The sequence below is a fragment of the Eleutherodactylus coqui genome, chromosome 10, assembly GCF_035609145.1.
Source record: "Eleutherodactylus coqui strain aEleCoq1 chromosome 10, aEleCoq1.hap1, whole genome shotgun sequence".
NCBI lineage: Eukaryota > Metazoa > Chordata > Amphibia > Anura > Eleutherodactylidae > Eleutherodactylus > Eleutherodactylus coqui.
In genome coordinates, this window is record NC_089846.1 from 140,213,623 (window position 1) to 140,239,355 (window position 25,733).

Consider the following 25,733-nt stretch of genomic DNA (forward strand, 5'->3'; position numbering starts at 1 on the left):
AATATCCTATTCTATATAACCCCTCCATATATTTTACATAGTCATGTGATTACATGAGTGTGCGGTTACTAGAACATTCTGTATTCCTTCCAGCAGGAGGCTCTCCAGGCTCGTGGCTCCTAGTATGAAGTTGATTTTCCAGTTTTCGGAGACCTGCTCTTTGCATCCGCCTGCCCCTCCTGCTCAGCATATAAAGCATCTTTCCTCTTGAAACTCTTCCACTTAGCTATTCATTACGGCAGTAAACATGGCGTTTGTACCCGCTCCAGGCTACCAACCTGCCTTCAACCCCGTGAGTACTGAGTACTTAGCCTCTAAGTAGCCTATTACTGTTTATACGTATGTAATAATATATCCTGCATTGAGCGTTTTCCTAAACCTAGAAGATGTCAGGAATGTTTCACTGACAATCATGTTCAGCATTTTCCTTGTAGAGTAGATTAGGATAGAACTTCTAGACAGTGTTAGAAGCTTGGCAACTACTCGTGTGAGGGTACAAGCAGAAGGGATCCATGTGGTGCGTATGAACCGCACCGACTGCCACTTCTTCTATTTGACCTGTGATGATTGGGGAGGCGGGAGGCACCTCAGTCTGTATTCCCCATCCCAATCGGTGGTGTGAATCTCTCCAGGGATCCACCTTATCGTATACACCCCAATATAAGGTGAGGGGCACCTGTAGTCTTCTCTAGAAATGGAAAGGACGAAGTGGAGTGATAGCGCGCCACACCCTTTTGTTCCGGAATGGCGGGATGTGGCGTCGTAACCAGCTGGATTCATTAATTATTAAAATTATAGACCTGTAGTATCAGTTGTGCATCGTCTAGACTTTCCTTCACCTGGGGCACAGATTCACTTTATCTGGTCCTATATCTAAGTAGTCTGGTCACAGCAGAGTGGCTTGTTGGAGCCCCACTAGCGCTCAGACGCCCCCCCCCCCCCCCCCCCCAAGGCTGCGCCCTTCCCATTTTTTTGCTTCCTCATTTACTGCTCTGAGGTTTTCTGGAATTTGTGAGTTATTTTGGGTGTGTCTCCCTTCTGTTCACAGTATGCAGGTATACATGTTTTAGTTGTCACAACTAGTTTGTGTTTATCACATACAACAGACGGGTTTTTCTAAACCATTTGGACTAGAAGAAGCGTTTTAATCCAGTATTTCCAACAACGATAGATCAATAGATGTACCAGGTTATTGTTGGATAGGATCAAGGAGTAAACAATAGGTTAGCAGAGGCCGGGTGCCCAGCACCACACATAACCTCGCCCAGTTATTGCCAAGTACTGTAAACAATGGTAGGGTAACACGTCACTGGGCATCTGTGCACAACCTCATCTGTGGTACCCGTGTAGTTTTTGCATTTGCTTTTACTATCCAATAGCTTTATTTATTACCTAGAATTTATAAATTATCTCTATTTGGACATTATATTTGCAACAGATAATAAATAGCATGGTCACTGAGGCTGTAGGGGTGCAGAGGCTGCTGCTGCACCAGGGCCTTGGGGCCTAAAAGTGGGCAAATGGTCTTTGAACCATATGAGGAGTCCAGTACTGTAAATAATGTATGATAGTTGCAGGGTTCTTTTACAGATTTTGCATTGTGGCTACTGCACTAGCTAGTTTGACTAGTTGGACTGAAATGTACGTTTCTAGAAGGGAGAAGGTATATCAGTCATGCACAGTAGTAGTAAGTGAACTTTTCAAAAGTTTGGTTCAACCGATTCACCAAATTTCGACAAAAAGAACTTTACCAAAATCCCTAAAAGTGGGTATAACACTGATGAGGAGGACTAACTTTAATAATTACGGCTGAGACGAACTGCCCAAGGTTTGAGTTTGTGCCAAACCGAACATTTTGTAAAGTTCAACCCAAAACTGGGTCTTTGCTCAACATTAATGCACAGAGCAGTTCCTACCTCATTAGCCCTGGAGTCTGGACATATTTTCAAAAAATGTAAAACAATAGTATCATGTGATACTTAATATTCAGCATACTCGACAGCTCCCCCCAAATATCTGGGAGACTCACCGAAAAAGGGAAGATTTCCCAGGTTCTCAAAAGAGTAGTCAAATCTTCTTGGCATGGAATATACTCCCCTCGCTCCATTCCTGCACCCCTTTCACTCATAGAAGCCACTGCAGGCAATGTTCCCATGTTGGCCACGGAGTCAGGACTTTGTCAGACATTTATCAAAGACCAGTGCTTTTTACAAGGGTTTTAGATAAGTAACAATGGAGTAAAGGCCTATTTAAACAGAGCAAAGATCGCTCAAACAACAGTCTGAGTGACAGCTACTCAGCTACTCAATAGCTATTTAGTGTACAAATGAAGCCTTCGCTGAATTCAGTCAATAGCCGGAGGGCTCTTATCTCCATTCAGCTCCCTTGTTCTCCGAAGGGTAACAATGCTATCAGCACTACCCTTGGAGAACTCCTGATTAGACCTTGCAACGACTTTTCGATTGGCCTGAATTTAACGATCAGCCAGCAGTGGGTCTTAAGATGCACCAAATGTAATGAGAGGCACAAGCATCCTATACATTTGTCGCATCTTGGGCTGGGCATACGCTATGTGCTGCAATCTGCTGCAGATTTACGCTATAGTTTATACCAGTTCCTGGTGTAAATGATAGGGAATTTGATACCCCCAAGCATTGCCCACTTTTTACAAAAGTGGTAAGGGCGGCATAAAACTGCTGCCAAGTTCCAAAGTTTTGGCCAAGTGGGACTTGCAAGAAAAAAAAATGGTGACTTTTTAGAGCCAGAATTCTGGTGCAAACTCTTATGATTTCCCGTATTGTCTGCAGCCGCACCTTCCAGTGAAAAGGATGCCAGGAATGGGAAGAGCTGATTATCTGCAAGTCTGATCTGCTGTCTGTATATAGGGGTAATCCGAAATGGAGTTTGTATTAATGGCAACTCTGGGTAATTAATTGATGGCTATTTGGGTGGTCTGGTCTGGAGTCTGTATTTTGGGGGGACCCATTGATTAAGGCTTGCTTTGGCGTTGCGGATTGGCTTACATGGATTTGCATATTTATGCGGTTAGTACAAAAATAAAAAAAAAGTGTGTAAGGGTGCGTTCACACGAGCGCATAAACGGCGCATTTTTGCGCCCAATCGTATAAACGTGACCATCTGAGGCATTGGTTTTTAATGTATTCGTTCGCACGGGCGATTTTACGGCGCGTAAAAACGGCAACTCGAAAAAAAAACGGAACATATGCGACCGAAATACACGCCAACGCATATTCGATGGCCGAAAAGATAGTTTGCAAAGTAGGAACAAACGAAAATACGCTTTATAGCTCTGGTCGTAATCGGCGAAAAACGTTCTTTCCAGCGATTATACGCTGCGCTCGTGTGAACGCACCCTAAGGGTGCTGAAGCACGTTTGTTACTGTATTTTGGGGGAGTCTGCTGTGGGATCTGTATACAGGAGGAGTCCGATCTGTCTGGCCTGGGGTCTATATTTAAAAGTAATGAGGTCTGGGGTCTGTATTTTAAGGTAAGCTGGACTGGGCTCTGCATTAATGGGGAGTCTGCTGTTGGGTCTGTATCTGGGGGGATTCTGGTCTAGGACCTGTATTTATTTAGTGGGAAGTCTGGTCTGGGGTTTATGTTTATTTAGGACATACAACCCTGAGATCTGTTTTATTTACGGGGGTCTGCATTCATTATAGGATTCATTATTTCAGAGTCATATGAATTAGTTGGGGTGTGTTACATAAAAGAGCAGGGCACGGGGGTCAAACATTTCGCACGCGGCGCAGAGCATGCCACTTTATGTGTGCCGCTTTTAGAATTTCCCTAATGCCCATTCTCAAAGGTGGGTAAATATTATATTCAGTGATGTGACCGTATTCCAAATGTTAACTTATTTTTCCACCTTGGGTTTCGTGAGCATCAAAAGGGACATCAGAGGTAGACTAAAAGTATCTTGGGCCCCAAACTGGAACACTTTACATTACTGAGCCTACAAGTGGACATCAGATAACATGAGATTCTTGACTAATTGACCAAAATTACTGTCAAAAGCTTTCAGAGAGTAATGTCTACGGACAATTAAAGGTGGAGATCCACCTCTCAACCCTCATCAACAACGCTCCCTGGCCGACCTCCCATTCTAACCTTGGGTTTAACAGAGTTTTCATTCTTCTGTGCTGACATCTTGAGAACAAGAGCTAGAAATAGCTGAGAGCTAAGAGTGAGCGAGTGGCTATCAATGAGGATGGGATAGTCCGGGCGTGTCCACCTCCATTGTGCTCTGTTAGTTCCATCATTCTTATTAACCACTGAAATAAAGCCATAATTCCCTGCCAATAGATGCAAAGAGAAGTCTTTATTGAGAACCAAATGGAAGACAAGCATATAGTACAATGTAGTTGGAGCCATGTTGTATCACTGTATTCTCCAAAGATTTCCGTTGGAGGATCCTGACATTTGGGCAGAATCTACTAACATCGATGTGGCCTGTTAGACGTCTGCTGTCAGGAGTAACATGGGTTGGACTTGTTGGACGCTTTCTATCTAGATCTAGTGTTTGCTTAGGAGGTAATCGCCATTCATCACATCCTTCTTTTGGTTGAACCTGGATGTTATTTGAAGTGGAGAGGTTGCAATACAGTAGGATAACACCTAACTAATCCAATCCATGTTACCATCTTGGATTTGTCTGGGAGACCGCATAGACATCATATTATAAGCACATCCTCCCTCAATTGGTGCAACCTAACTGCTAAAATCCAATATCTATTGTCAGCGTTAATGCGGCCATACACGTTGCATACACGTTATCTAAAACCGCTGATAGAGGATGCACAGTTGCTCTTGGGTCTTGGAGCCTGAGGAGATTCAACGGCCCCCCTGACACATTGGAGCTCGTTCACATCAGCACTAAACGGCAACCCTTAGCCAAATGGATTTCTCTAAAGAAGGAGCCAAACGGCACTCATTGACTGTAATAGGGTTTGTTTGTTTGCTTACTTGGTTCCACCTCTGTCATCACATTAGCACCACTGCCTTTGAATAAGCCTTCCACACCAGCACTTCAACACCAGCACCCCCAAGCAGTTAACTTCCTCCTCTGAAGTCTTTGTAGCAGTTTGTCTTTGCCTGCAGCCCTACGGTGCTGTGTCCATCCCAGAGAATGGGTGCCAGTGACGGTCTGGGTGAGTTGGACCTAATCCTGAGTTGTCCAGGTTTCAATTTCCACTGATAGAACTTTGGGTAGTGGTAAAAAAGTAAATGCCTAAATACCTGCTGATTAGTGGACTGCTGGGCTGATTAGTGCACTGTTAGCCACTAATCAGCCCACCACTACCAATTAATAGACTGCTGGGCTGATGAGTGGCTAGTAATCCACTCATCAGCCCAGCAGACCACTAATCAGCCCACCAATGCTGTAATGTTGTAAGCTTGGTTCTGGAGCTGTATTGATGGTTGAGCTTGGCTCTGGTGCTACATTTATTTACTGAGCTTGGTTCTGGGACTGCATCTATGTACTGATTTTGGTGCTGCATTTATGTATTGAGTTTAGAAGTGATTTCCTGCAGCATGCTGGGTCACGGGCACTTTACATGCAAATTCTAATCAGCCAGGTAGGAAACATGTTACAAATTTGAGCCCCACACCCCTGAAAGTACCTTTGTCTCAAAGTTCTGCCACCAGCAACCATCAGGAGATTCTGTGCAGGCTGGTGAGGTCTGAGTAGAAAGAAATGTAGAAGTCCTCATTTATTATATTTACCCAAAAGAGAACAGCCAATAATACGCTCAACTCTAAAGTAAAGCAACATTAATCGCAGCAGGTATTGCGCACCATGATTTTTCCCGATATTGGTGATATTGTATGTCCAACCTTTTGGCATTTCTGGGCCAGATTGGAAGATGAACTGTCCTGAGCCACATATTAAAAACCACAAACACTAACAATGTAGGACATCCTTCTCCACTGTCCTCTTAACAATTCCCATCGTCCTCCATTGTGCCCCCAAAAACCCTCATCATCCCGCAAATAACCCTCTCTGCCGCCAGACTAGACTGGAGTCGGTGCCTCCGTAGCGAATGGAGAAAGTTATGCTCCCTCCTGCACTAATGTTTTGTGTAAATATAGCACCAGGTACATAATATTAGTAAAAGCATAGACCTTTACTTCTTAACTCTTTCCAATCCAATTTGTATCCTGGTTTTCCTAGGGGGCTTACTCTTTTTCTACTGTTATACAACGGTGCTATATGCTGGCTAAAGCCAGTACTGCATCAGCTGACACATTGGATAGGCTCCGACAGCAGAGAGGCTGGCAATATACAGTAAGAGAACCCCCAACGGACGTCTTCCAACATCGGAGCTGTACAGCCTTAAATCATAATGTCTTTAGACGTCAGACAGTGGATTGGAAAGGGTTAATAAAAAAAAATCATACAAGTCAACTATGTCCAAAGCCCATAATGGGAGTTACACTTTCAATAACACTATGAGAGTGGATGATGGGATTAGTACTGAATGCAGGCATAGGGGCATTCTTCTACCCCCAGGGCCTGATTGAGGTGTTGTGTAGGCGCCCCTCCTGTTTCCCAGAAAGAAGATAAAAAGATGATACAAAATCAGCCTACTAACTGCCATACTGTACCCCACAATATGATCTTGGCTTTGGTGGCCCGGAGTACAGATGTCCATTTTAAGGCAGCCTTTTGTGTGGGCTACAATGGTGGAAACAGGATGACAAAGGCCTTGGCATCAGAATATAGGAGCAGTTCATGGTACTCGTATTCTCTATAAGGGCTTCCGCACACTGGCGAGAGCGATAGCGGGATAGGATTGACGCCCCGATATCGCTCTCACAATCCTTCTGAAGCCCTGGATGCGAGACGCTTCCACAGGAAAACAGCCTCCCATCCCAGCAGGGCTGAAGGAATCTCCTCTTGTGGCTGTCACAGCCATGGCAGGAGATAGTGATCTTCTCCCATTGACTTCAATGGGGCCAGCGGCAGCAGCACCAGACCCATTGAAATCAATGGGTGATGATCGCCATCCTCTGCCACTGCTGTGACAGCAGTGGCAGGAACTTCCCCGCGGTGAGGATTTTCACTGGGGAAAGGGGTCCTTAAATTATATAATCCGGACCCCAAAAATAATCCATAACTGTAGAAAAAAAATAATAATACCTCACCTTAGAAGCGCTGTCATCTCCGGCGCATCTTCTGTCATTCAATGAATGGCTAAGCACGCTCTCTGATTGGTCACAGTGCTCAGCCAATCAGAGGCAGCGCTTTCAGGAGGTGGGGACTTTTCAATCCCTGGCCAGAAGAGAAGCTAAAGAAGAGTGCTGGGGGGTTTGTTAGAAGACGCGCCGGGGATGACAGCGTTCCTAAGGTGTTGTATTATTAATTTTCATTTATTTTTTCTACAGTTAGGGATTATTTTCGGGATAGGGCTTATATTTCATGTTTCTAATGCCACCGGCCCATTAGAAACAATGGACGGGATCGCAAAAACAATGGGCATGCCGTGATTTAGTTTTAACGCTGCATTACAAGTGTTAAAACATCGCACATGTGAATGGAGCCATTGGAAGCCATTGGCTTCATAATTTTGCGATTTCTCGCAGCCTCGTAGCGCTGGGAAATCGTGCGATTTCATTGCCAGTGTGAAGTAGCCCTAAGAAGAAGGGGGAAGTTTCAGAAGAAACATGCAGGTACTTTGATTTGCACGCTATTGTTCTCGGCTTCTTAGGTCACTCCTACTCATACACTGTATATCCAATTCCCCAACCTACAAGAGAAGGTTCATCAGAAAGTATCTTCTACATGAGGCTTTTACCAAGCACGAACCCCTTCCTGAGGATTATGCTCTTCTCTGTATCAGCCTGCCCGTACTATAGGTCTAAGCTCTGGACCCTTTCTAGGGAGGACTCGGGAGGAGGCTACGGCCACGTTTCTGCACACTATTATAGACATTTGCTGATCCAGTATAAACGTATCCATCATAGATACATTGTCTAACTTCTACAATGTTGCCAGCCGACACTGAACGTTGACGTCCTTCATGCCATGTGGCTTTATCCGGTAATAGTGCTGAACTTCCTTACTACTCATTTAGGTTTTGTCAATGCGTTATCTCCACAGGTTGTACCTTCTGGCCATCTTGGCCCATTTCCTCAAAAATTGTATAATGACTGTTCATTACATTATTGCTACTTTATGCTGTAAGTTGTTCCCAGTCACCGGAAAGCTTCTGTTGCCTCCTGTGTCATCACGTATTAATACTTAGTAATGTTAATCCCAAGTGTAAACTGTTATCCCATGATCAGGGCTGTCAGAAAAAATTCAGTAAGCTTTGGTCCACTCGGCTCTCCAGTCAGATTCATTTTCTCCAATTGCCTCCCTTTTAGAATATGAAATATTTGTTTGACCACTCCCCAACCTCGTTAGCTTTATTAATGGCTGCTGATTGTTCCCAGCATTGATAAGTACGGACATGCAGTCTCTTGGATAGGCTCTGACATGCTCGGCTTCTCTCTCACAGGTTCCCATGTTTTATGACAGCAAGAAACATGTCCTGTCATGGAGAAAAAAAATCCCTCCACTTTGTATATCAGACGGGTTTGAGTCCACGATGTGAGAGTATAGATGTGCAATACCTCTGCAGCACCACCTACTAGAAGTAGCTTTAATGTCCAACCTTCTAACAGGCCTTGCAACATAATTGGGAATAGAAGCCAAACCAGAATCTTCTGCAGAAAGAAAAGTGGATAGAGAAGAAAAATCCTGATCGGTCGGCCGACCTTTTAGATGCGCATGTTTAGGCTTAAAAAGAACATAAAAACCAGCGTAATTATGTGCACTTTTAAAATTCAGATAGCTGCGGGTATCCGTGGGTTTAAAAAAGGTTTTTGTTAAGATGGTGTTTTTTTCATGGTATAGGACATACCGTATTTTCCGGCATATAAGACGACCCCCGACGTTTTGTCTTATATGCCGTGAATACAGTGTGAAAAAAAAATTTAAAAAAAAAACAATTCTCACCTCCAGCGGCGCTTCTGCAGGTTGTCGCTCCCCCGTGCACACTGGCAGAGCATTGCATTCTGCAAGCGGGGCTTGAATGCCCCGCCTCCAGAAAGCTAATGCTCTGACTGGCTAACTTAGTCTGGCGTTAGCCAATCACAGCCATTCAATGACGTCATGAATGGCTGTGATTGGCTAACGCCAGACTAAGTTAGCCAATCAGAGCATTAGCTTTCTGGAGGCGGGGCATTCAAGCCCCGCTTGCAGAATGCAATGCTCTGCCGGCGTGCATGGGGGAGCGACAGCCTGTAGCAGCACAGCGGGAGGTAAGTATTCTTTTTTTTTTCTGGACACTGTATACCCGGCGTATAAGACGACCCCCGACTGCAGAGCAGATTTTTCGGGGTTAAAAGGTCGTCTTATACTCTGGAAAATATGGTAGTCTAGATATCCTATGTGGGTACTAGAACATTCACCAGAAAAAAAGGTGAAAAGAGTTATTTCGATACGTAGTAAAATGGTTAAAATCTTCTTCTGTGCCCTCCCAGATAAAAACTAAATCATCTATATATCTCCTATAAAACCCAATCTTCTTGGACCATTCATGTTCAGAGGTGATAGATTCTTTTTCAAAATGCCCAACATATATGTTTGCTAAACTAGGTGCAAACTTCGCCCCCATTGCGGTCCCCTTGATTTGTAAGTAGAGCTTTGAGTTAAAAGAAAAATATTTGTTTTTTCAAATGAATTTAATACTATTTAAAATGTTTAGTCGGTATGGTGGGTTCTGTTGTAAAACGGAGCAAATGACTTTAAGACCTCTCTTGTGTGGAATATTCCAGTAGAATATGCAGAGAAGGCACTGCAGACTGGAGGAATGAAATTAGAGCTCTTCTTTGCAATGGGAGAGAGCGGGCGGGGTGGAGCTAAGCACCGCCCTGTCCTAGCTCCTCCCATTGCTGGCTGCTGACAAGGGGTGGGATGTGGGTGGAGCTAAGCTCCCACCCCTTGTCCATAGCCATCAATGGGAGGAGGCGGGATGGGCCGTCGCTTAACTCTGCCCCGCCCCCTCCCATTGCAAAGAACAAGCTATAATGTCATTCCTCCAGTCTCCGGTGTCGGGGGAACAATACAAGCATAGAAATCAAACAATCCAAAAATTCTTTTTAATGAAAACCAGTTAGAAAAGCCTCAATTTTCAAAAACACATTGATTATAAAAAAGTGTAAAACTGTACATAGTCTTTAAATCACCTTAAGAAAATCCTCAAGACAAGGCCTGTTAGATGTTCCTTGAGGACAAGTTTGGAACTGCGGTCCTGAATCACAAACCGGTTATAGTTATGACATCTCTCAGAGATTCTACAGTGTATTATCATATCCTAATATTACACAATGACATGGTTAATAACGATCTACACTTCACTGTAGGCCACGTACACCAACTCCTGCAGTGACATGTTCGCAGCCCCAGTGTCATGTCATGACTTACATTAGTGAAGAAGATGGCAACTCGAGGTTTACAGTATCAGCACTCAGATGATTGGAGGTTCGGTGTGAAGGCAACAACTGGGAAACAGAGTTCGGATTTTTATATTTCTGTGTTTTTTTGCAGCCCATCCCTTACTGCACCATGATTGCTGGCAGCCTGCGCCCGGGGATGGTGGTGTGTATCCAGGCCAAGCTCCCCGATAATTATAACAGGTAAGACCGATCATACCGGGTGATTCATTATCAATTCACTCTTATTTAGTAACTAAACTTCCATTCAACACACAATAAAAAAGGTAATTCATAAATGAAAACAACCAAGCAGCCAGCATCCACCGGCGTATACAGAGAGACACGTACAGCTGCGCTGATCCTTTCCCCATATCTTCAGTGGACTAGGCGATGGATGACTGGACCTAGATTAATAATTGTACCTTCCCTTATATTATAAATAGAATAAAATCCAAAAAAATCAGAGAGATGCGATTTAATATTCTGCAATGAAATTAGTTGTCTCAGCACAATATTCTGTCAGGCGGGTGGATGTGGATTCGCCTCGCAAGACATTGATTGGACTTGGTGCTATCTAAGAAGGCAGCACCTGGGGAACCCCAGTTTTGACCCTTTACCCCTGCAAGTGGGATTTGGTCTTTGCTGCAGGGTCTGCAAGTCATTGCTTGCAGATCTAGTCTCAGTGGTGAACTGCTGCCACTGCACAGGGCCAAAGTACGGTACCTGATGTGTGAACTGAGACAGAATCGTGAAACTTGCAGTGGTCACGGCTGGTAGCACAAATACAATAATAGGTCCAGGCAAAGGTCAGGGCAGGCAGGAACACTACCGGGGCTTTGTCATTACAGTATGGAACCAGTTGCCTAGTCCATGGGGGGAGGATGCCTAATACAGCCAGAGGTGTGTAGTTATTGGTGGGGGACTGGTTTAGGGAGCACACGCTAGTCCGTTAAGAGAGCGCATGTGAGCCCTTCATGCAGAGAGCAGAAGGGCAGCTGAAGAGTTAGTGCGGCATGCAGAGCGCGACTGACAATGGTGCTCAACCAAGGCCCCACAGCAGGTGAACTGGTTAGACATTGGCAGCGTTCTGTGATCTGTACTCTCAGCCCATGCCTCTCATCACTGAAATAGTTCATCAGGGCTGTACAGAGACCATATAATAAGTCAGGGTCATCATAGATGTCTTCCACGAGTAGCAGTTGGCTTCTCTCAGCTTAAAGGGGGTTATCCAACATAAATATTGATGAGCTATCCACAGAAAAGGCTATCAATATCAGATAAAGAGGGTCTCAGAGGCCTATTTGGAAGGACCGTGGTGCTTAAGCAAACGCTGCGGCCTCTTCTTTCACCTGTGATGTCATGTTCATTGGCCACCTGGCTTTTCTACAGGTCAATCCCATTGAAGTGAATAGGAATAAGATGTAATACCAAACACTAACACTATACAATGTACAGCGCTGTGGCAGTCATGCAATCAAAAGGCTGCAGTGCTCATTCGAGCACTATGGCCTCTTCAAACAACTGATTGGCTGTGGTGCTAGGAGTCAGACCCCACCAACCTCATATTGATCACCTGTCATAAGGATAGGTCATTTTCATAAAAGTCTCAGAAAACCATTTTGGGCTGGACATACATTAGGGATTTCAAATGCCCCCTCATAGTTAGTCTGTTAAGGTTGTCTTCTTACACAACATTGCCATAAGCTAAAATGACGATTCGGACAAAACGACCGCTCACTTTGATGACGATTTGGACAAAATGACCGCTCACATGATCTGTGGCCAGTGCCAATAATGGAATGCAGATCTTTCCTTCTGCATAAATGACCTTTCTACTATAGAACCTGTAAATGACCAAAAGGATCCAATACAGAAAATAAACTTCCACTATGGAAAAAGGACAGATGATTGGCAGAAATGGTCTAAATGGGCCTTTTCAGCTGTTGAAAATCTCTACAACCAGCTTTAGAAACAAGAGCTCCTCCGTCCATGAGACCAGGCCCGCCATGCTGGCCACTCGTGTGGTGGAAGTATGAGATTCTGCACCAGCCAATGAGTGTGCGTTCCACCTACAGCATCATTCTGGCGGCTGCTAATCAGCAGTGTTGAGAAAATCAAAAAACTAGAAACCTGCTTCGGCTTGAACTTTGCTAAAAGTTCAGTTTGGTGCAAACTCAAACCTTAGGTGGTTGGTGTTGGCTGAACCCACTTCAAGAAGAGGAGGAAGAAGATAAAGAGAAAGGGGGAAAAGAGGAAGAGAAAAAGGAAGAAGAGGAAAACTTTTCCTCTTACTCTTCCTTTCCCTCTCCCTCTTCCTTTTCTTCTTCATCATCCTTTTATTTTTTTTCTCTTTTTTTCCTTTTCTTCATTTTTTTTCTTACTTTTCTTCTTTATGAACTTTGCCAAAACAGCTCAAAACTACTTTTATACACAACTAGGTGACCTAAGAGTGTCATACGGGGCTTTTAAGGCTCTGACAGTGTTAAACACCAGTTTAAGGGGGATTGATGAAGTTTTGGTTTTGTTCAAAGTAAATCAGACTGAACCAAACGTTTTGCTGAAATTCAGCGAAGTGACGGAACTGAACTCTTGTAAAACTCACTAGACAGTCCCATCAGTGATGGAGGTGCGGCTCCTAATTTTGCTAGTGCTATGATTTCATTTTAACGGGCTGTTACTCTTATTTTGGTTGGTCAAGGTTCGCTATTAACTTTGCCACTGGACAGGAGGAGAGTTCAGACATTGCCTTCCACTTGAACGCTCGGTATGATGGCCGTGACCGTGTTGTCTTCAACTCAAAACAAGGCGGTGAATGGAAAAGTGAGGAAATGAAGCGAGACATGCCTTTTAAATCCGGGAAGGTCTTCTTCATTATGTATGAAGTGACTCCTAGCAATTATCTGGTAAGATGGACACAGGTATCATAATCAGAATATCACTGTGAGAATGTTACCCGTTTATGGACCTGTATCTCATGCTGTCCTATAGTAGATGCGCATTTATTGATGTTACGTCTATAGAGAGCTTTACAGATACAAGATGCTGGAGCTTTTATTCAAACCATCATTTGGCCAACTGCAATCTTCTCCAACTCCCCAATTAATATGCTCATTTGGCTTGGTCAAAATGTCAAGTTAATGACCTCGGAAGCTCCTAGCCTTTGGGCAAACAAAGGTTAAAATTTGCCGGGTCTGTATTCTTGTCTCCTAGACAAATGGTTGAATGTGACGTTATCCCCATGAATGTTCATATTGCCAAAAAATGTGCAAGATCCACTTTCCAAAAGCAGGCATGAGATGAGCTTCGTATTACTACTCCGGCAACATTAGTCAACCAGGGTTAGTTAATGGCAACCATAACCATGAAGACCAATGAAAACCCTGCCAGACCTGTCCAGATCAGACGACTTCGGATAACGTTTAGAGCCAATCACAAGATTCGTAATTGCAGAAGTGTGTGTCCTGCTTGTGTAGTAAGACTGACAAAAATGACGTGTGCCATGCTGCAGGGCCCAGAGTGACTGGAACTCCACTTTTCCCACACAAAAGTAAAGAGGAGTCGAGTTCAGAGTTAGGGATGTGATGCCCGGAGTCGATTTCATTCAATGCTACATTACGAACCATCATTTCTATGTACACATTGATGGTGGAGTTGGTCTTTAACCGCCAATCTGGTACACAAAAAAGCCCGCGTTGGTCGGCCTGACGGCCTACAGGGATGCAGAATACGTTATACTACTTGTTCATTCTTGCATATGATTCTCTGTATTATCCAGGTGTTTGCAAACGGAAAGCCTTTCTATGAATTTGCACACCGAATTCCTATGGAGAGAGTGAACTGGCTGCAGGTGACGGGAGATATTGTAGTCCAAGAGCTTTCCATTATTGGCAATGGGCCTGGTGTAAAGGGAGGCGTAAGTATCAAAAAAGAATCGTAACTGTAGTATTATCACTAAGGCGACTACGAAGCAGGAGTTCAATGCCGCTGAAGCAAGCCTTAACCCCTGACCATATACTAACTGCAAACACACTCGGGTAAGGGCCTCTCACATGGCCTGATGATCGGGAAGGAAGGCGCATTCATTTTCCTGAACATTGGGCCTTTTGGAGATGCCGCCGATCATTCGACATAGGAGCAAAAACTCATTTATTGGGTGATCTGATCTCTTATGTTAATGGGAGATGTGCTGCTAACAATGGTGAGACTATATGGGCACGGACAATTGTATCAACTATCATTGGTTCCCTAATAGTGACCTACTATGTTAGGCTGAAAAAAGGCATATAGCCATCTAATTCAGCCTATTACCCCCAATGTTAATCCAGAGGAAGGCAAAAACCCCAATGAGCAAGAAGCCAATTTTCCCCTCTCAGCCGTCTTTTTTCTAAAGTGAATATCCACAATTTTGATCACCTCTCTGGGTGTTGTAGTCCGCCCATTCCATTTATTACTTTAGTTGCCCACCTTTGTACCTGCTCAGGCTCTAATATGTCCTTCTTGAGTATCGGTGCCCAAAACTGTCCACAATATTCCATGCGTGGTCTGACCAATGACTTATAAAGAGGAAGAACAATGTTCTCATCATGTGACCCTAGACCTCTTTTGACGCCCCCCCATGATCCTACTTGCCTTGGCAGCAGCTGCCTGACACTGGTTGCTCCAGTTAAGTTTACAGCTAACTAAGATCCCCCAGTCGTTCCCCATGTCAGTGTTCCCACTGGTTACCCTTTAGCATATAATGGTGACACGTATTTCCTGCCCATGTGCAGAACCTTACATTTATCAGTGTTAAATCTCATTTGCCACTTTTCTGCCCAAACCCCCAACTTATCCGGATCCATTTGCCACCACCTTCTGTCCTCTCGTGTGTTAATTACTTTATATAGATTTGTATCATCTGAAATATTGATATTTTACTGCATGATCCTTTTATCAGGTCATTAATAAATATATTAATAATAGGGCCCAGTACTGCCCCCTGTGGCCCCCACTAGTAACGGTGACCCCTCCAATGCTGCATCCTGTGGCCCCCACTAGTAACAGTGACCCCTCCAATACTGCCTCCAGTGGCCCCCACTAGTAACGGTGACCCCTCCAATACTGCCCCTTTGTGGCCCCCCCACTAGTAACGGTGACCCCTCCAATACTGCCCCTTTGTGGCCCCCCCACTAGTAACGGTGACCCCTCCAATACTGCCCCCTGTGGTACCCCACTAGTAACGGTGACCCCTCCAATACTGCATCCTGTGGCCCCCACTAGTAACGGTGACCCCTCCAATACTGCCTCCTGTGGCCCCCACTAGTAACGGTGACCCCTCCAATACTGCCTCCTGTGGCCCCCACTAGTAACGGTGACCCCTCCAATACTGCCCCTTTGTGGCCCCCCACTAGTAACGGTGACCCCTTCAATACTGCCCCCTGTGGCCCCCACTAGTAACGGTGACCCCTCCAATACTGCCCCCTGTGGTACCCCACTAGTAACGGTGACCCCTCCAATACTGCATCCTGTGGCCCCCACTAGTAACGGTGACCCCTCCAATACTGCATCCTGTGGCCCCCACTAGCAACGGTGACCCCTCCAATACTGCCTCCTGTGGCCCCCACTAGTAACGGTGACCCCTCCAATACTGCCTCCTGTGGCCCCCACTAGTAACGGTGACCCCTCCAATACTGCCCCTTTGTGGCCCCCCACTAGTAACGGTGACCCCTTCAATACTGCCCCCTGTGGCCCCCACTAGTAACGGTGACCCCTCCAATACTGCCCCCTGTGGTACCCCACTAGTAACGGTGACCCCTCCAATACTGCATCCTGTGGTACCCCACTAGTAACGGTGACCCCTCCAATACTGCATCCTGTGGCCCCCACTAGTAACGGTGACCCCTCCAATACTGCCTCCTGTGGCCCCCACTAGTAACGGTGACCCCTCCAATACTGCCTCCTGTGGCCCCCACTAGTAACGGTGACCCCTCCAATACTGCCCCTTTGTGGCCCCCCACTAGTAACGGTGACCCCTTCAATACTGCCCCCTGTGGCCCCCACTAGTAACGGTGACCCCTCCAATACTGCCCCCTGTGGTACCCCACTAGTAACGGTGACCCCTCCAATACTGCATCCTGTGGCCCCCACTAGTAACGGTGACCCCTCCAATACTGCCCCCTGTGGTACCCCACTAGTAATGGTGACCCCTCCAATACTGCATCCTGTGGCCCCCACTAGTAACGGTGACCCCTCCAATACTGCATCCTGTGGTACCCCACTAGTAACGGTGACCCCTCCAATACTGCCCCTTTGTGGCCCCCCACTAGTAACGGTGACCCCTCCAATACTGCATCCTGTGGCCCCCACTAGTAACGGTGACCCCTCCAATACTGCCCCTTTGTGGCCCCCCACTAGTAACGGTGACCCCTCCAATACTGCATCCTGTGGCCCCCACTAGTAACGGTGACCCCTCCAATACTGCATCCTGTGGTACCCCACTAGTAACGGTGACCCCTCCAATACTGCCCCCTGTGGTACCCCACTAGTAATGGTGACCCCTCCAATACTGCATCCTGTGGCCCCCACTAGTAACGGTGACCCCTCCAATGCTGCATCCTGTGGTACCCCAGTAGTAACGGTGACCCCTCCAATACTGCCCCTTTGTGGCCCCCCACTAGTAACGGTGACCCCTCCAATACTGCATCCTGTGGCCCCCACTAGTAACGGTGACCCCTCCAATACTGCATCCTGTGGCCCCCACTAGTAACGGTGACCCCTCCAATACTGCATCCTGTGGCCCCCACTAGTAACGGTGACCCCTCCAATACTGCATCCTGTGGCCCCCACTAGTAACGGTGACCCCTCCAATACTGCATCCTGTGGTACCCCACTAGTAACGGTGACCTCTCCAATACTGCATCCTGTGGTACCCCACTAGTAACGGTGACCCCTCCAATACTGCATCCTGTGGTACCCCACTAGTAACAGTGACCCCTCCAATACTGCCCCCTGTGGTACCCCACTAGTAACGGTGACCCCTCCAATACTGCATCCTGTGGCCCCCACTAGCAATGGTGACCCCTCTAATATTGCCCCCTGTGGTACCCCACTAGTAACGGTGACCCCTCCAATACTGCATCCTGTGGTACCCCACTAGTAACGGTGACCCCTCCAATACTGCCCCCTGTGGCCCCCACTAGTAACGGTGACCCCTCCAATACTGCATCCTGTGGTACCCCACTAGTAACGGTGACCCCTCCAATACTGCCCCCTGTGGCCCCCACTAGTAACGGTGACCCCTCCAATACTGCCTCCTGTGGCCCCCCACTAGTAACGGTGACCCCATCAGACTATGTACCATTTATAACCCCCTCTGCTTCCTGTCACTGACCAGTTACTTACCCCCTTACACATTCTCGCCCCGACCAGCATTCTCATCTTATATACCCTGTTTACCAGAATGCATTGCTCTGTGTGTATATATGGGAGTGCGGCGCTCACGGAACTCGCATGGTAAACGAACCCATTATTTTCTATGGGTTTATAGACTCGGGCGATTTTTCTCTCAGACTGAAAGTCCAAGATAGAAACACTTCAGCGTGTCCCATTTCTGGGTGATTCTTGTTAAAGAATCTCCCATTATCTCCTATGGAAGCGTGAAGCTGATTTGCATGCGAGTGCGATGGGTGTTTAATGCCCAAACCTCCTGCAGTAAAACTGCACGTTTACCAGTGCGATAGACAGACTTTATGATATGTACAGTTTGAAGTTTCCAGCGCAGTGAAAACACGTTTGGGCATTTTTCAGCAATCTCGGCCGGCTTTAACACAATTCACATGGCTGTGAGCGGCGGTTTTAGCAAGAAAATACACCGCACCCCGGAAAACCTTCACTCTGCAGAAACCCTCGGGATGCCTTCCATTGCTTATATAGAGGCACCTGTAAGCTTTTCGTAGCGTTGGACGCTGAAAAAATGCCTCCCCCCTTCCTTTTCCCCCTGCTCCCATAGAAGTCTACGGACCGCCGGCGTATGTTGTCCACAGGATCGTTCCAGAACCTTCTTTTTGGCCACAGTATATACGCCGGATGTGTTTCAGTCGCGTATGTTATGTTTTCAGCGGGTCGATGTTTTTACGCACCGTATATTCACTCGTGTGAATGAATGCATTGGAAACCGATACCTCCCATGGCCGCGTATATACGGTCGGGCATACTAATGCGGCATATGTGCGCTCCTGTGAATAAGCCCTTACAGTGTATATACTACACGTGTTATTTGGTAGAAAACTCCGTTGATGCGTAGCAGTTAATGAACACAATCACTCAGGGATTTGACGAGGCACCTAATCTGCGTATTGCGTCCGTCTGCGCATAGGACTGTACTTTTTGCGCATTCAAGGCCAGTTTTCGTGCGCGTGACACACCCTTTCTGTGGATTTCATGGCTACTTAAAGCCTTATGGGGTTTTTTCCTTGCGTTTTGGGCAGTGTCACACCCGTCACCTTACGTATATTCGTACATCCTATAGACTTCTACAGAACTGCGCAAAATGCAGGAAAATAGCGCAGGTCCTAATTTTTCCCGCAAGCACAAAATGCAAAACATGGAAATAAACTGGTCCTATTCTTTGTGTTGTGTGTGTGCATGCGCAGATATCCGTGCAAACACGGTCGTGTGAGGAGGGCCAAAGCGGAGAACTCTTTTCGCAAAGGCCGTCGGCTTCCCTGCTGCTAACCTAGAGGTTCCAGCAGCCGGACCCCAGGAGTGAGCTTGTGGCGAGGGGTCTGCATTAGGATGGGGGTAGTCCTGATGGGACACAATCATGTAAATTGTGACCGTTTTGCTTCTATGCTCTCTCACATTTGCCATTGTGTGTTCATTCCAGAATCTTCTGATGTCTGAAGCCCAGCGCCAGCTCCTGGTCAGTATAATTAGGGTGGCGGGTTTCTGTTAGTTGCATTTAGAAATTTGTATATTTAAGTTAATATATTATGTATAAATACAGATGTAGCAAAATGTAACCCATCACTGATAACCTGAGGCAACAAGTTATCTCATCACAACTAAAGCCATTGAAAAGCTATTGAAAAAGCAAGCAAATTGTTTTGTGCCGTCGTTTAGATAATGCATTAAGTGTCAAGTTAAACTTTGCTACATGCGTACTTTGTACAGTCGGCTCCATGGCAGGGAACAATAGTTAAAAGCATGCCTGATACAGCAGTTAAAGGGATTGTCCATCTGAAGAAACCCATTATGAAATGTATCCACTAATGTAATGCTGATATGTGTTGAAAATGGGGCAGCAGCTCTAGGACTTCGCACTGAATGTGACAAGAAGTGTTCCATGAACTGGTTCTCAAGTCTTACACTCTTTCCTTCTTTTCATACAGCCTATGATGGGACCTTGTATCGTAAATGCAGTAAGTAGCCCGTTGTTCCCATTATAACTATTAGACTTTATTCCCATGACCAGGGGATTGCAGATGTGTCCCCCTACATGTGACCCCTTAGAATAGAGTGAGGTGTGTGACGATGGGTATACAGGCCCCACATCCTTCTTCATTACTACACGCACATATAATTACATTACACACCATCATAAAAGGACTGCGTCACTAACACTGCACCCCTGAGAAACCTATCTTGGGAGTCTTGGGAAGACAAAGGGCCCTTTTACATGAAACGATCATTGTGCAAAAAAATGGATTGTGTGAATTGGAACAATAATTGTTCAGCGTAAACACGGCCGACGATGGAAGGGGCCGACGATGGAAGGGGCCGACGATGGAAGGGGCCGACGATGGAAGGGGCCGACGATGGAAGGGGCCGACGATGGAAGGGGCCGACGATGGAAGGGGCCGACGATGGAAGGGGCCGACGATGGAAGGGGCCGACGATGGAAGCGGCCGACGATGGAAGCGGCCGACGATGGAAGCGGCCGACGATGGAAGCGGCCGACGATGGAAGCGGCCGACGATGGAAGCGGCCGACGATGGAAGGGCCGACGATGGAGGGGCCGACGATGGAGGGGCCGACGATGGAGGGGCCGACGATGGAGGGGCCGACGATGGAGGGGCCGACGATGGTTTATTCGCTTATTGTTCACCATTTATTTTATGCAAGCATAGAAATCATTGTTACAGCAGATGCCAATGGTTCAGGGGTTCCCATTTACTGGTACAACGAATGTCAACGACTGAACGATCAGCTAATGAGATTTCAGTGATTTATCTGCATGTATAAACTGTTTATCGCTCTGTGTATAAGGAGCCTGGCAGTGCCCCCTCCCCAGCTGCACTGTGCCACATCAGGGTGGACAAATAGGTCAGGCACTGCAATCACCGGTCGTTTTAAACCTGTCCTCTGGACCGCCCCCACCAGGACCACTAAGGGGGCCTTCTTGCATAAGAGGGTCCCACCCTTCAGTTGGGCCCCACCCTCTTTCTAATAAGACCATAAGACTTCCTTCTGCTTGCTGCTACAACAAGCTTCCTGTGCTTCATCTGTACAAAGACGTCTCTCTGGTTCCACCAACACCAAGGGGCGGGCAGGCGGTTCTCTGGTTTGGGGCCTGTGTTCTAAAGGAAGGTTTCTCCTCTCTCTTTATAAGGTACTTCTTTCACCCCCTTTCCTGTCCCTAGGCCATCACTCTCTTAACCTGACTCTTCTCCCTTCCCTTTTTTAACTTTAATTACACCCCTACCTTCTGCATTAACCCTCTAATGACCAGTCCTCCCTACAAGCCCAGCCATGGCAGGTCCTACGCTAGGCTTTCACCCGCACTCTGTCCCTTTAGTTATTGTAGGAGCTCCGTATGATTCTCGCTGCTAAATAACCTTATCATTATTTCCAGCCAGTTCCATTTACTACAAACATCAGAGGAGGGATGATTCCGAAACGCACCATTGTTGTGAAGGGAATTCCAAAATCTAGAGCCAAAAGGTGAGGAGCAATACTTCACTAAGGCCCACAAATGGATTCATGTTCCACAACTACTAATGATTTATTACTAATTATTCAATATCAGTGAGCACCATGAAACAAAAAAACAAAGATCTGGTTTAGAAATGAGTGAATCCTAAATAACGACTTTCCTTTCTAACTCTGGTAGACAAGTCAGCTGTGAAGGGGGGGGGGGGTGTATAGATGGGGGTTGTGGGGTGCATTTCCTCTACTCCTCTCCACCAGCATTCCTGTGATGAGGAATAGCTTGTATGCTGAAGGTGTAACTGAGGATTCAAGATGTCCATACCGGTGATGTTAGGAGGCTTCCACACCTGCACTGGGGATTCTGCTTTCCTGCTCCATTCGGGGAACGGGAAAGGGGAATCCCTGTGGCCTAACAATTCCATCTCTAGACAGAACCGAACATTCCCGGGTGGACCCCATTGACTATAACAGGGTCCGCCCACTTTCCGCTCTGCTGGCTGGCTTTTGGGCGAAAGAAAAAGTGCTGCATGCTTTTTCTTCCGGTATTTTCAGCCGCATCTGTGATGGAACCTCCAGCTAGAGGGGAGTTCTCCTTCAATGGAAGTGTTCAAACAAAGGCTGGACAAATATCTGGCTGGGATGATTTAGTGATCCTACATTGAGCAGGAGGTTGGACCCGATGACCCTGGAGGACCTGATGACCCTGGAGGACGCTTCCAACTCTACCATTCTATAAGGGTTCTAACATAGATGTGAAACTACTGTGATCGGGCCCAATAGTGGAGCCTGGAAGAACATTTATCACCTATCCCATGCACACCTAGTGTTAAAGGGGATCTGTCATAAGGATATTTGCCCCCAAACCACCCCTGCCTCTCAATTCTTTCTCTTCCTAGGTGAGGCAGCTGGTGGCCACCTCATTGGGTGGGTGGGGAGTCAGGTGAGGGTAGCAAGAGAGGTTAGAGCGGTTGAGATGGGAATACGCCTTTTAAATAGCTCTACTTGGCCGAGTGTGAATCTTTTTCCAATGGGAGGAGGGACATAAGTGGTATCTGGGGGCATTATATCTCTTGGGAACTAAGGATGTTTTCCAGATCCCCCCCCCCCCCAACACTTGCCATATGGGAATGGTTGGGTCATACATATCAGAAAGTTAATCATGCCCAAACTGTCTCCATATGCATAGGAGGCCAGGCCATAGCATCAGTTGTGCCCCAATGCTGTACAGTGTTTTGGGGACATACCAGTAGTGGGACACCCGGAGCAAGAGTTTGGGTTGCTTTCATAGTTTGGTTGGTTCCTTTTCTAGTTCATTTGGAGCTCAATGATAATATTTTAATGACCCATCTCCTATGTTTTTCCAGTTTCACTGTTAATCTTAAAGTTGGTTTCAACAATGATGTCGCTCTTCATCTGAAAGCTCAACCTAACAAGAAAACCGTGGTCAGGAACAGCTATATAAATGGGGCCTGGGGAGAGGAAGAGACCGAACTGGCGAAAAATCCCTTCAAAGACGGAGAGTACTTCGATGTGAGTCACTGGAAAATGAAATCAGACAAAACTAAGTCTCCCATAATGCAGTGCAAAATAATACATTAAAGGAGCTAATCTAATCTGTCAGAGATGTGTCTGTTAGATGTCTCACAGAATCACCAAAGATTGAACAAATATTGTCTAGTGACAGACATAAGTTCAAATATCACGGAAGGGCATGCTGTATAATAATGTATTATAGAACATAACTTTTATGAATTCTAATAAAAAACCTATGTGCACCATAATCCGTCCCAAGCACTAACCTATAGAAGATATAGTGGAGTGACCGCTCTGAGAAGGGCGACCCCGAACAGGAACCTAATTCTACCCCACCCTAATTAAAATAAGGAGGAAGGGGGGGGGGGGATGTAGCTGTTAAACTATTGCCGCTGCTAAACCCAATTGTAATCGGTAGAATTGTAAATGCATCTCTTAGGCTGCATTCCCACGAACGTATATCGGCTCGGGTTTCACGCCGAGCCGATATACGTTCTCCTCATGTGCGGGGGGGGGGGATGGAAGAGCCAGGAGCAGGAACTGAGCTCCCGCCCCCTCTCTGCCTCCTCTCCGCCCCTCTGTACTATTTGCAATGAAAGGAGGTTGGGTGGGGGCGGGGCTAAGTTCAGAGAATTAGCCCCTCCCCCTCTCTCCCTATTGCAAATAGGGCAGAGAGGAGGCAGAGAGGGGGCAGGAGCTCAGTTCCTGCTCCTAGCTCTTCTATCCTCCCCCCCCTGCACACGAGGACAACGTATATTGGCTCGGCGTGAAAACTGAGTCGATATACGTTCGTGGGAATGCACCCTCAGAGTATACTTATTGTTACAAATCAGTAGTATGTGTGAATATATGAAACTTTGTAAATGTATCTGTGGCTGCTTTCATAGGGGCAGAATTAGCCTGCATTATGCACTTTAGCACACAGTAGATTCTGTCTTTGTGTAGATTTTGATGCAGAATTGAAAACGGCCTAAATCTGCCAGGGATTCCCCATCATAACCTGCACTTGCGAGACTTGTGAGTTTTAGTGCAGAATTCCACAGCGGTGGATTAAGCTGCGTGTTGGGGTGCATAATGCAGACTAATTCGTCCGTGTGAAAGCTCTGACGCTCGTCTGTGAAGCCCCATTGAAACCAATAGAGGTTCAGTGCAGCGTTTTAGCAGCGCTGAAAATGCCCGCTAGACTGCTGTAAAAACCGCCGGTGTGCGAGCGGCCTCGATGCTTCTGGCTTCCATCATGTGTAGTGATAAATAATTGGGGTATCTATTTGTATGTAGCGCTAATCTGTTGTCTCATTTCCTCCAGATTTCTATCCGCTGCGGAGAAAAGCAGTTTAAAGTCTACGTGAATGGATCCCACTGCTTCAACTACGCTCACCGGCTCTGGAACCTGCAGCAAGTGGACAAGCTGGAAGTGGAGGGCGATGTGAACATTGTTTATGTGTTTATGTGAATGGCCGGTCGCTGCCCACCAGATATATCGCCATGAAGATATGAGTGATCTGTCATAAAATGTATCAATACGAGTAAAAACATCACTTTAATTTTTAGATGTATCGTCCAAAGTGAACTGTCTTTTCTTGTGCATCAAATGACGGGTATAGAAGGTCTATCTTACAGTCAATGTCCGATGCGATACTTTGTGTAACATGAAAACGCCTTGCATCCTGGGGATTTCCCATGGTGGGGAGCGCGATATGGGGCGGGATTCATGGTGCCATGTGAAGTTAGACTTCGGGCTTAAACAGATGGACTGATGCGCTCGCCGCCACACAGCATATTGGCCTATAGACCTATAACTATTCAAATTCTATTGCATGCGAGTTTGAAAAAAAAGCAATAAGATGGAGAAGAACTACCTGCCTGAAACATACACCAAGTCCTGCCAGAAACATACGGCACGTCCTATCTTTTCTCATGCGTAGTATTAACACGCGAAACTCCTGCTAGTGAAAATGAAACTTTTGAAATCAATTGTTTCGTTTCGTTTTGTGGCCGTGACTCTTCACGGCCATCTGAAGAAGCACTAAGTGACTCCCTTAAAGAGGTTCTCCTGGACTTCTGCCCTTAATGACCTGTCCACAGGAGAGACAAAAACAGAGAAAAACAGCAAGAAGCCCGACTTCACAGATATTGTGGGAAAGATGCTTGAAAAAGTCAGTCAAAATCTGGAGGAATAAGTTGGGTTTCACACGGACAAGAATCTCGTGCGAATGTGCTGCGATGCGAGAGACACAAAACTCACGAGAATATGATGCGGTAAGGAGAAAAACGCGGCATGTCCTGTCCATTGTTGGCAGTAAAACAGATGCGAGTGCGATGCAAGGTTTCCCATTAAAAGCAATGGGAAATATTTGCTGATCCTCTAAGATGCCTGAAGGCCGCGCTGGAGGGTCGCTACTTCACAGAAGTGATGGGAGGCGGTTTTTTTACCAGGAAAATGCACGTTGGCGAGCGCGATAACAGACCACGTTCCTCAGCCCGATGCCGCGCACACCCGTGTGTTGATAGCCTACAGATGAATGTTTCATGCACCCAGGGTACTGCGTTTGCAAGTTTTTGTGGACTATTCTCAGGATGTGGCATCAATAGCTGATCTTCAGGTGTCTGTCGCTTCAGATCCCTGCCGATCATCTGATCCCCTGACCTGCTATCAGTATAGACAGAACTGGAAGCAGACAGCGCTTTCTGTATTGCAACAGCCCAGTTTGGTTCTGCAGACACAACTCCCACTGAACTTATCCTTAGGATGGGTCATCAAGAGTAGAAGTGTCAGAGAGCCCCTT

At 46.4% G+C, this 25,733-nt stretch overlaps 2 protein-coding genes across 2 annotated transcripts in view; both read left to right on the top strand.

The window, feature by feature from the left end:
* Positions 1-25,733, top strand: part of LOC136580987 (golgin subfamily A member 6-like protein 7) — a 64,641-nt gene that overhangs the window by 8,099 nt on the left and 30,809 nt on the right. The window lies entirely within an intron of this gene.
* Positions 137-24,497, top strand: LGALS4 (galectin 4). The gene is made up of 9 exons (XM_066581941.1): positions 137-292; positions 10,619-10,707; positions 13,205-13,409; positions 14,282-14,419; positions 19,370-19,405; positions 19,875-19,904; positions 21,338-21,426; positions 22,779-22,944; positions 24,254-24,497. The coding sequence occupies exons 1-9, from the start codon at positions 248-250 to the stop codon at positions 24,398-24,400; spliced, it is 945 nt and encodes a 314-aa protein (XP_066438038.1). The 5' UTR covers positions 137-247; the 3' UTR covers positions 24,401-24,497.

What these genes read in the sequence shown, in the direction of transcription:
- LGALS4 (XM_066581941.1), top strand. Translation starts at nt 248, where the DNA reads ATGGCGTTTGTACCCGCTCCAGGCTACCAACCTGCCTTCAACCCC. An exon ending in TGACTCCTAGCAATTATCTG is followed by an intron (nt 13,410 to 14,281) that starts GTAAGATGGACA and finishes TGTATTATCCAG; the next exon opens with GTGTTTGCAAACGGAAAGCC. An exon ending in CCAAAATCTAGAGCCAAAAG is followed by an intron (nt 21,427 to 22,778) that starts GTGAGGAGCAAT and finishes ATGTTTTTCCAG; the next exon opens with TTTCACTGTTAATCTTAAAG.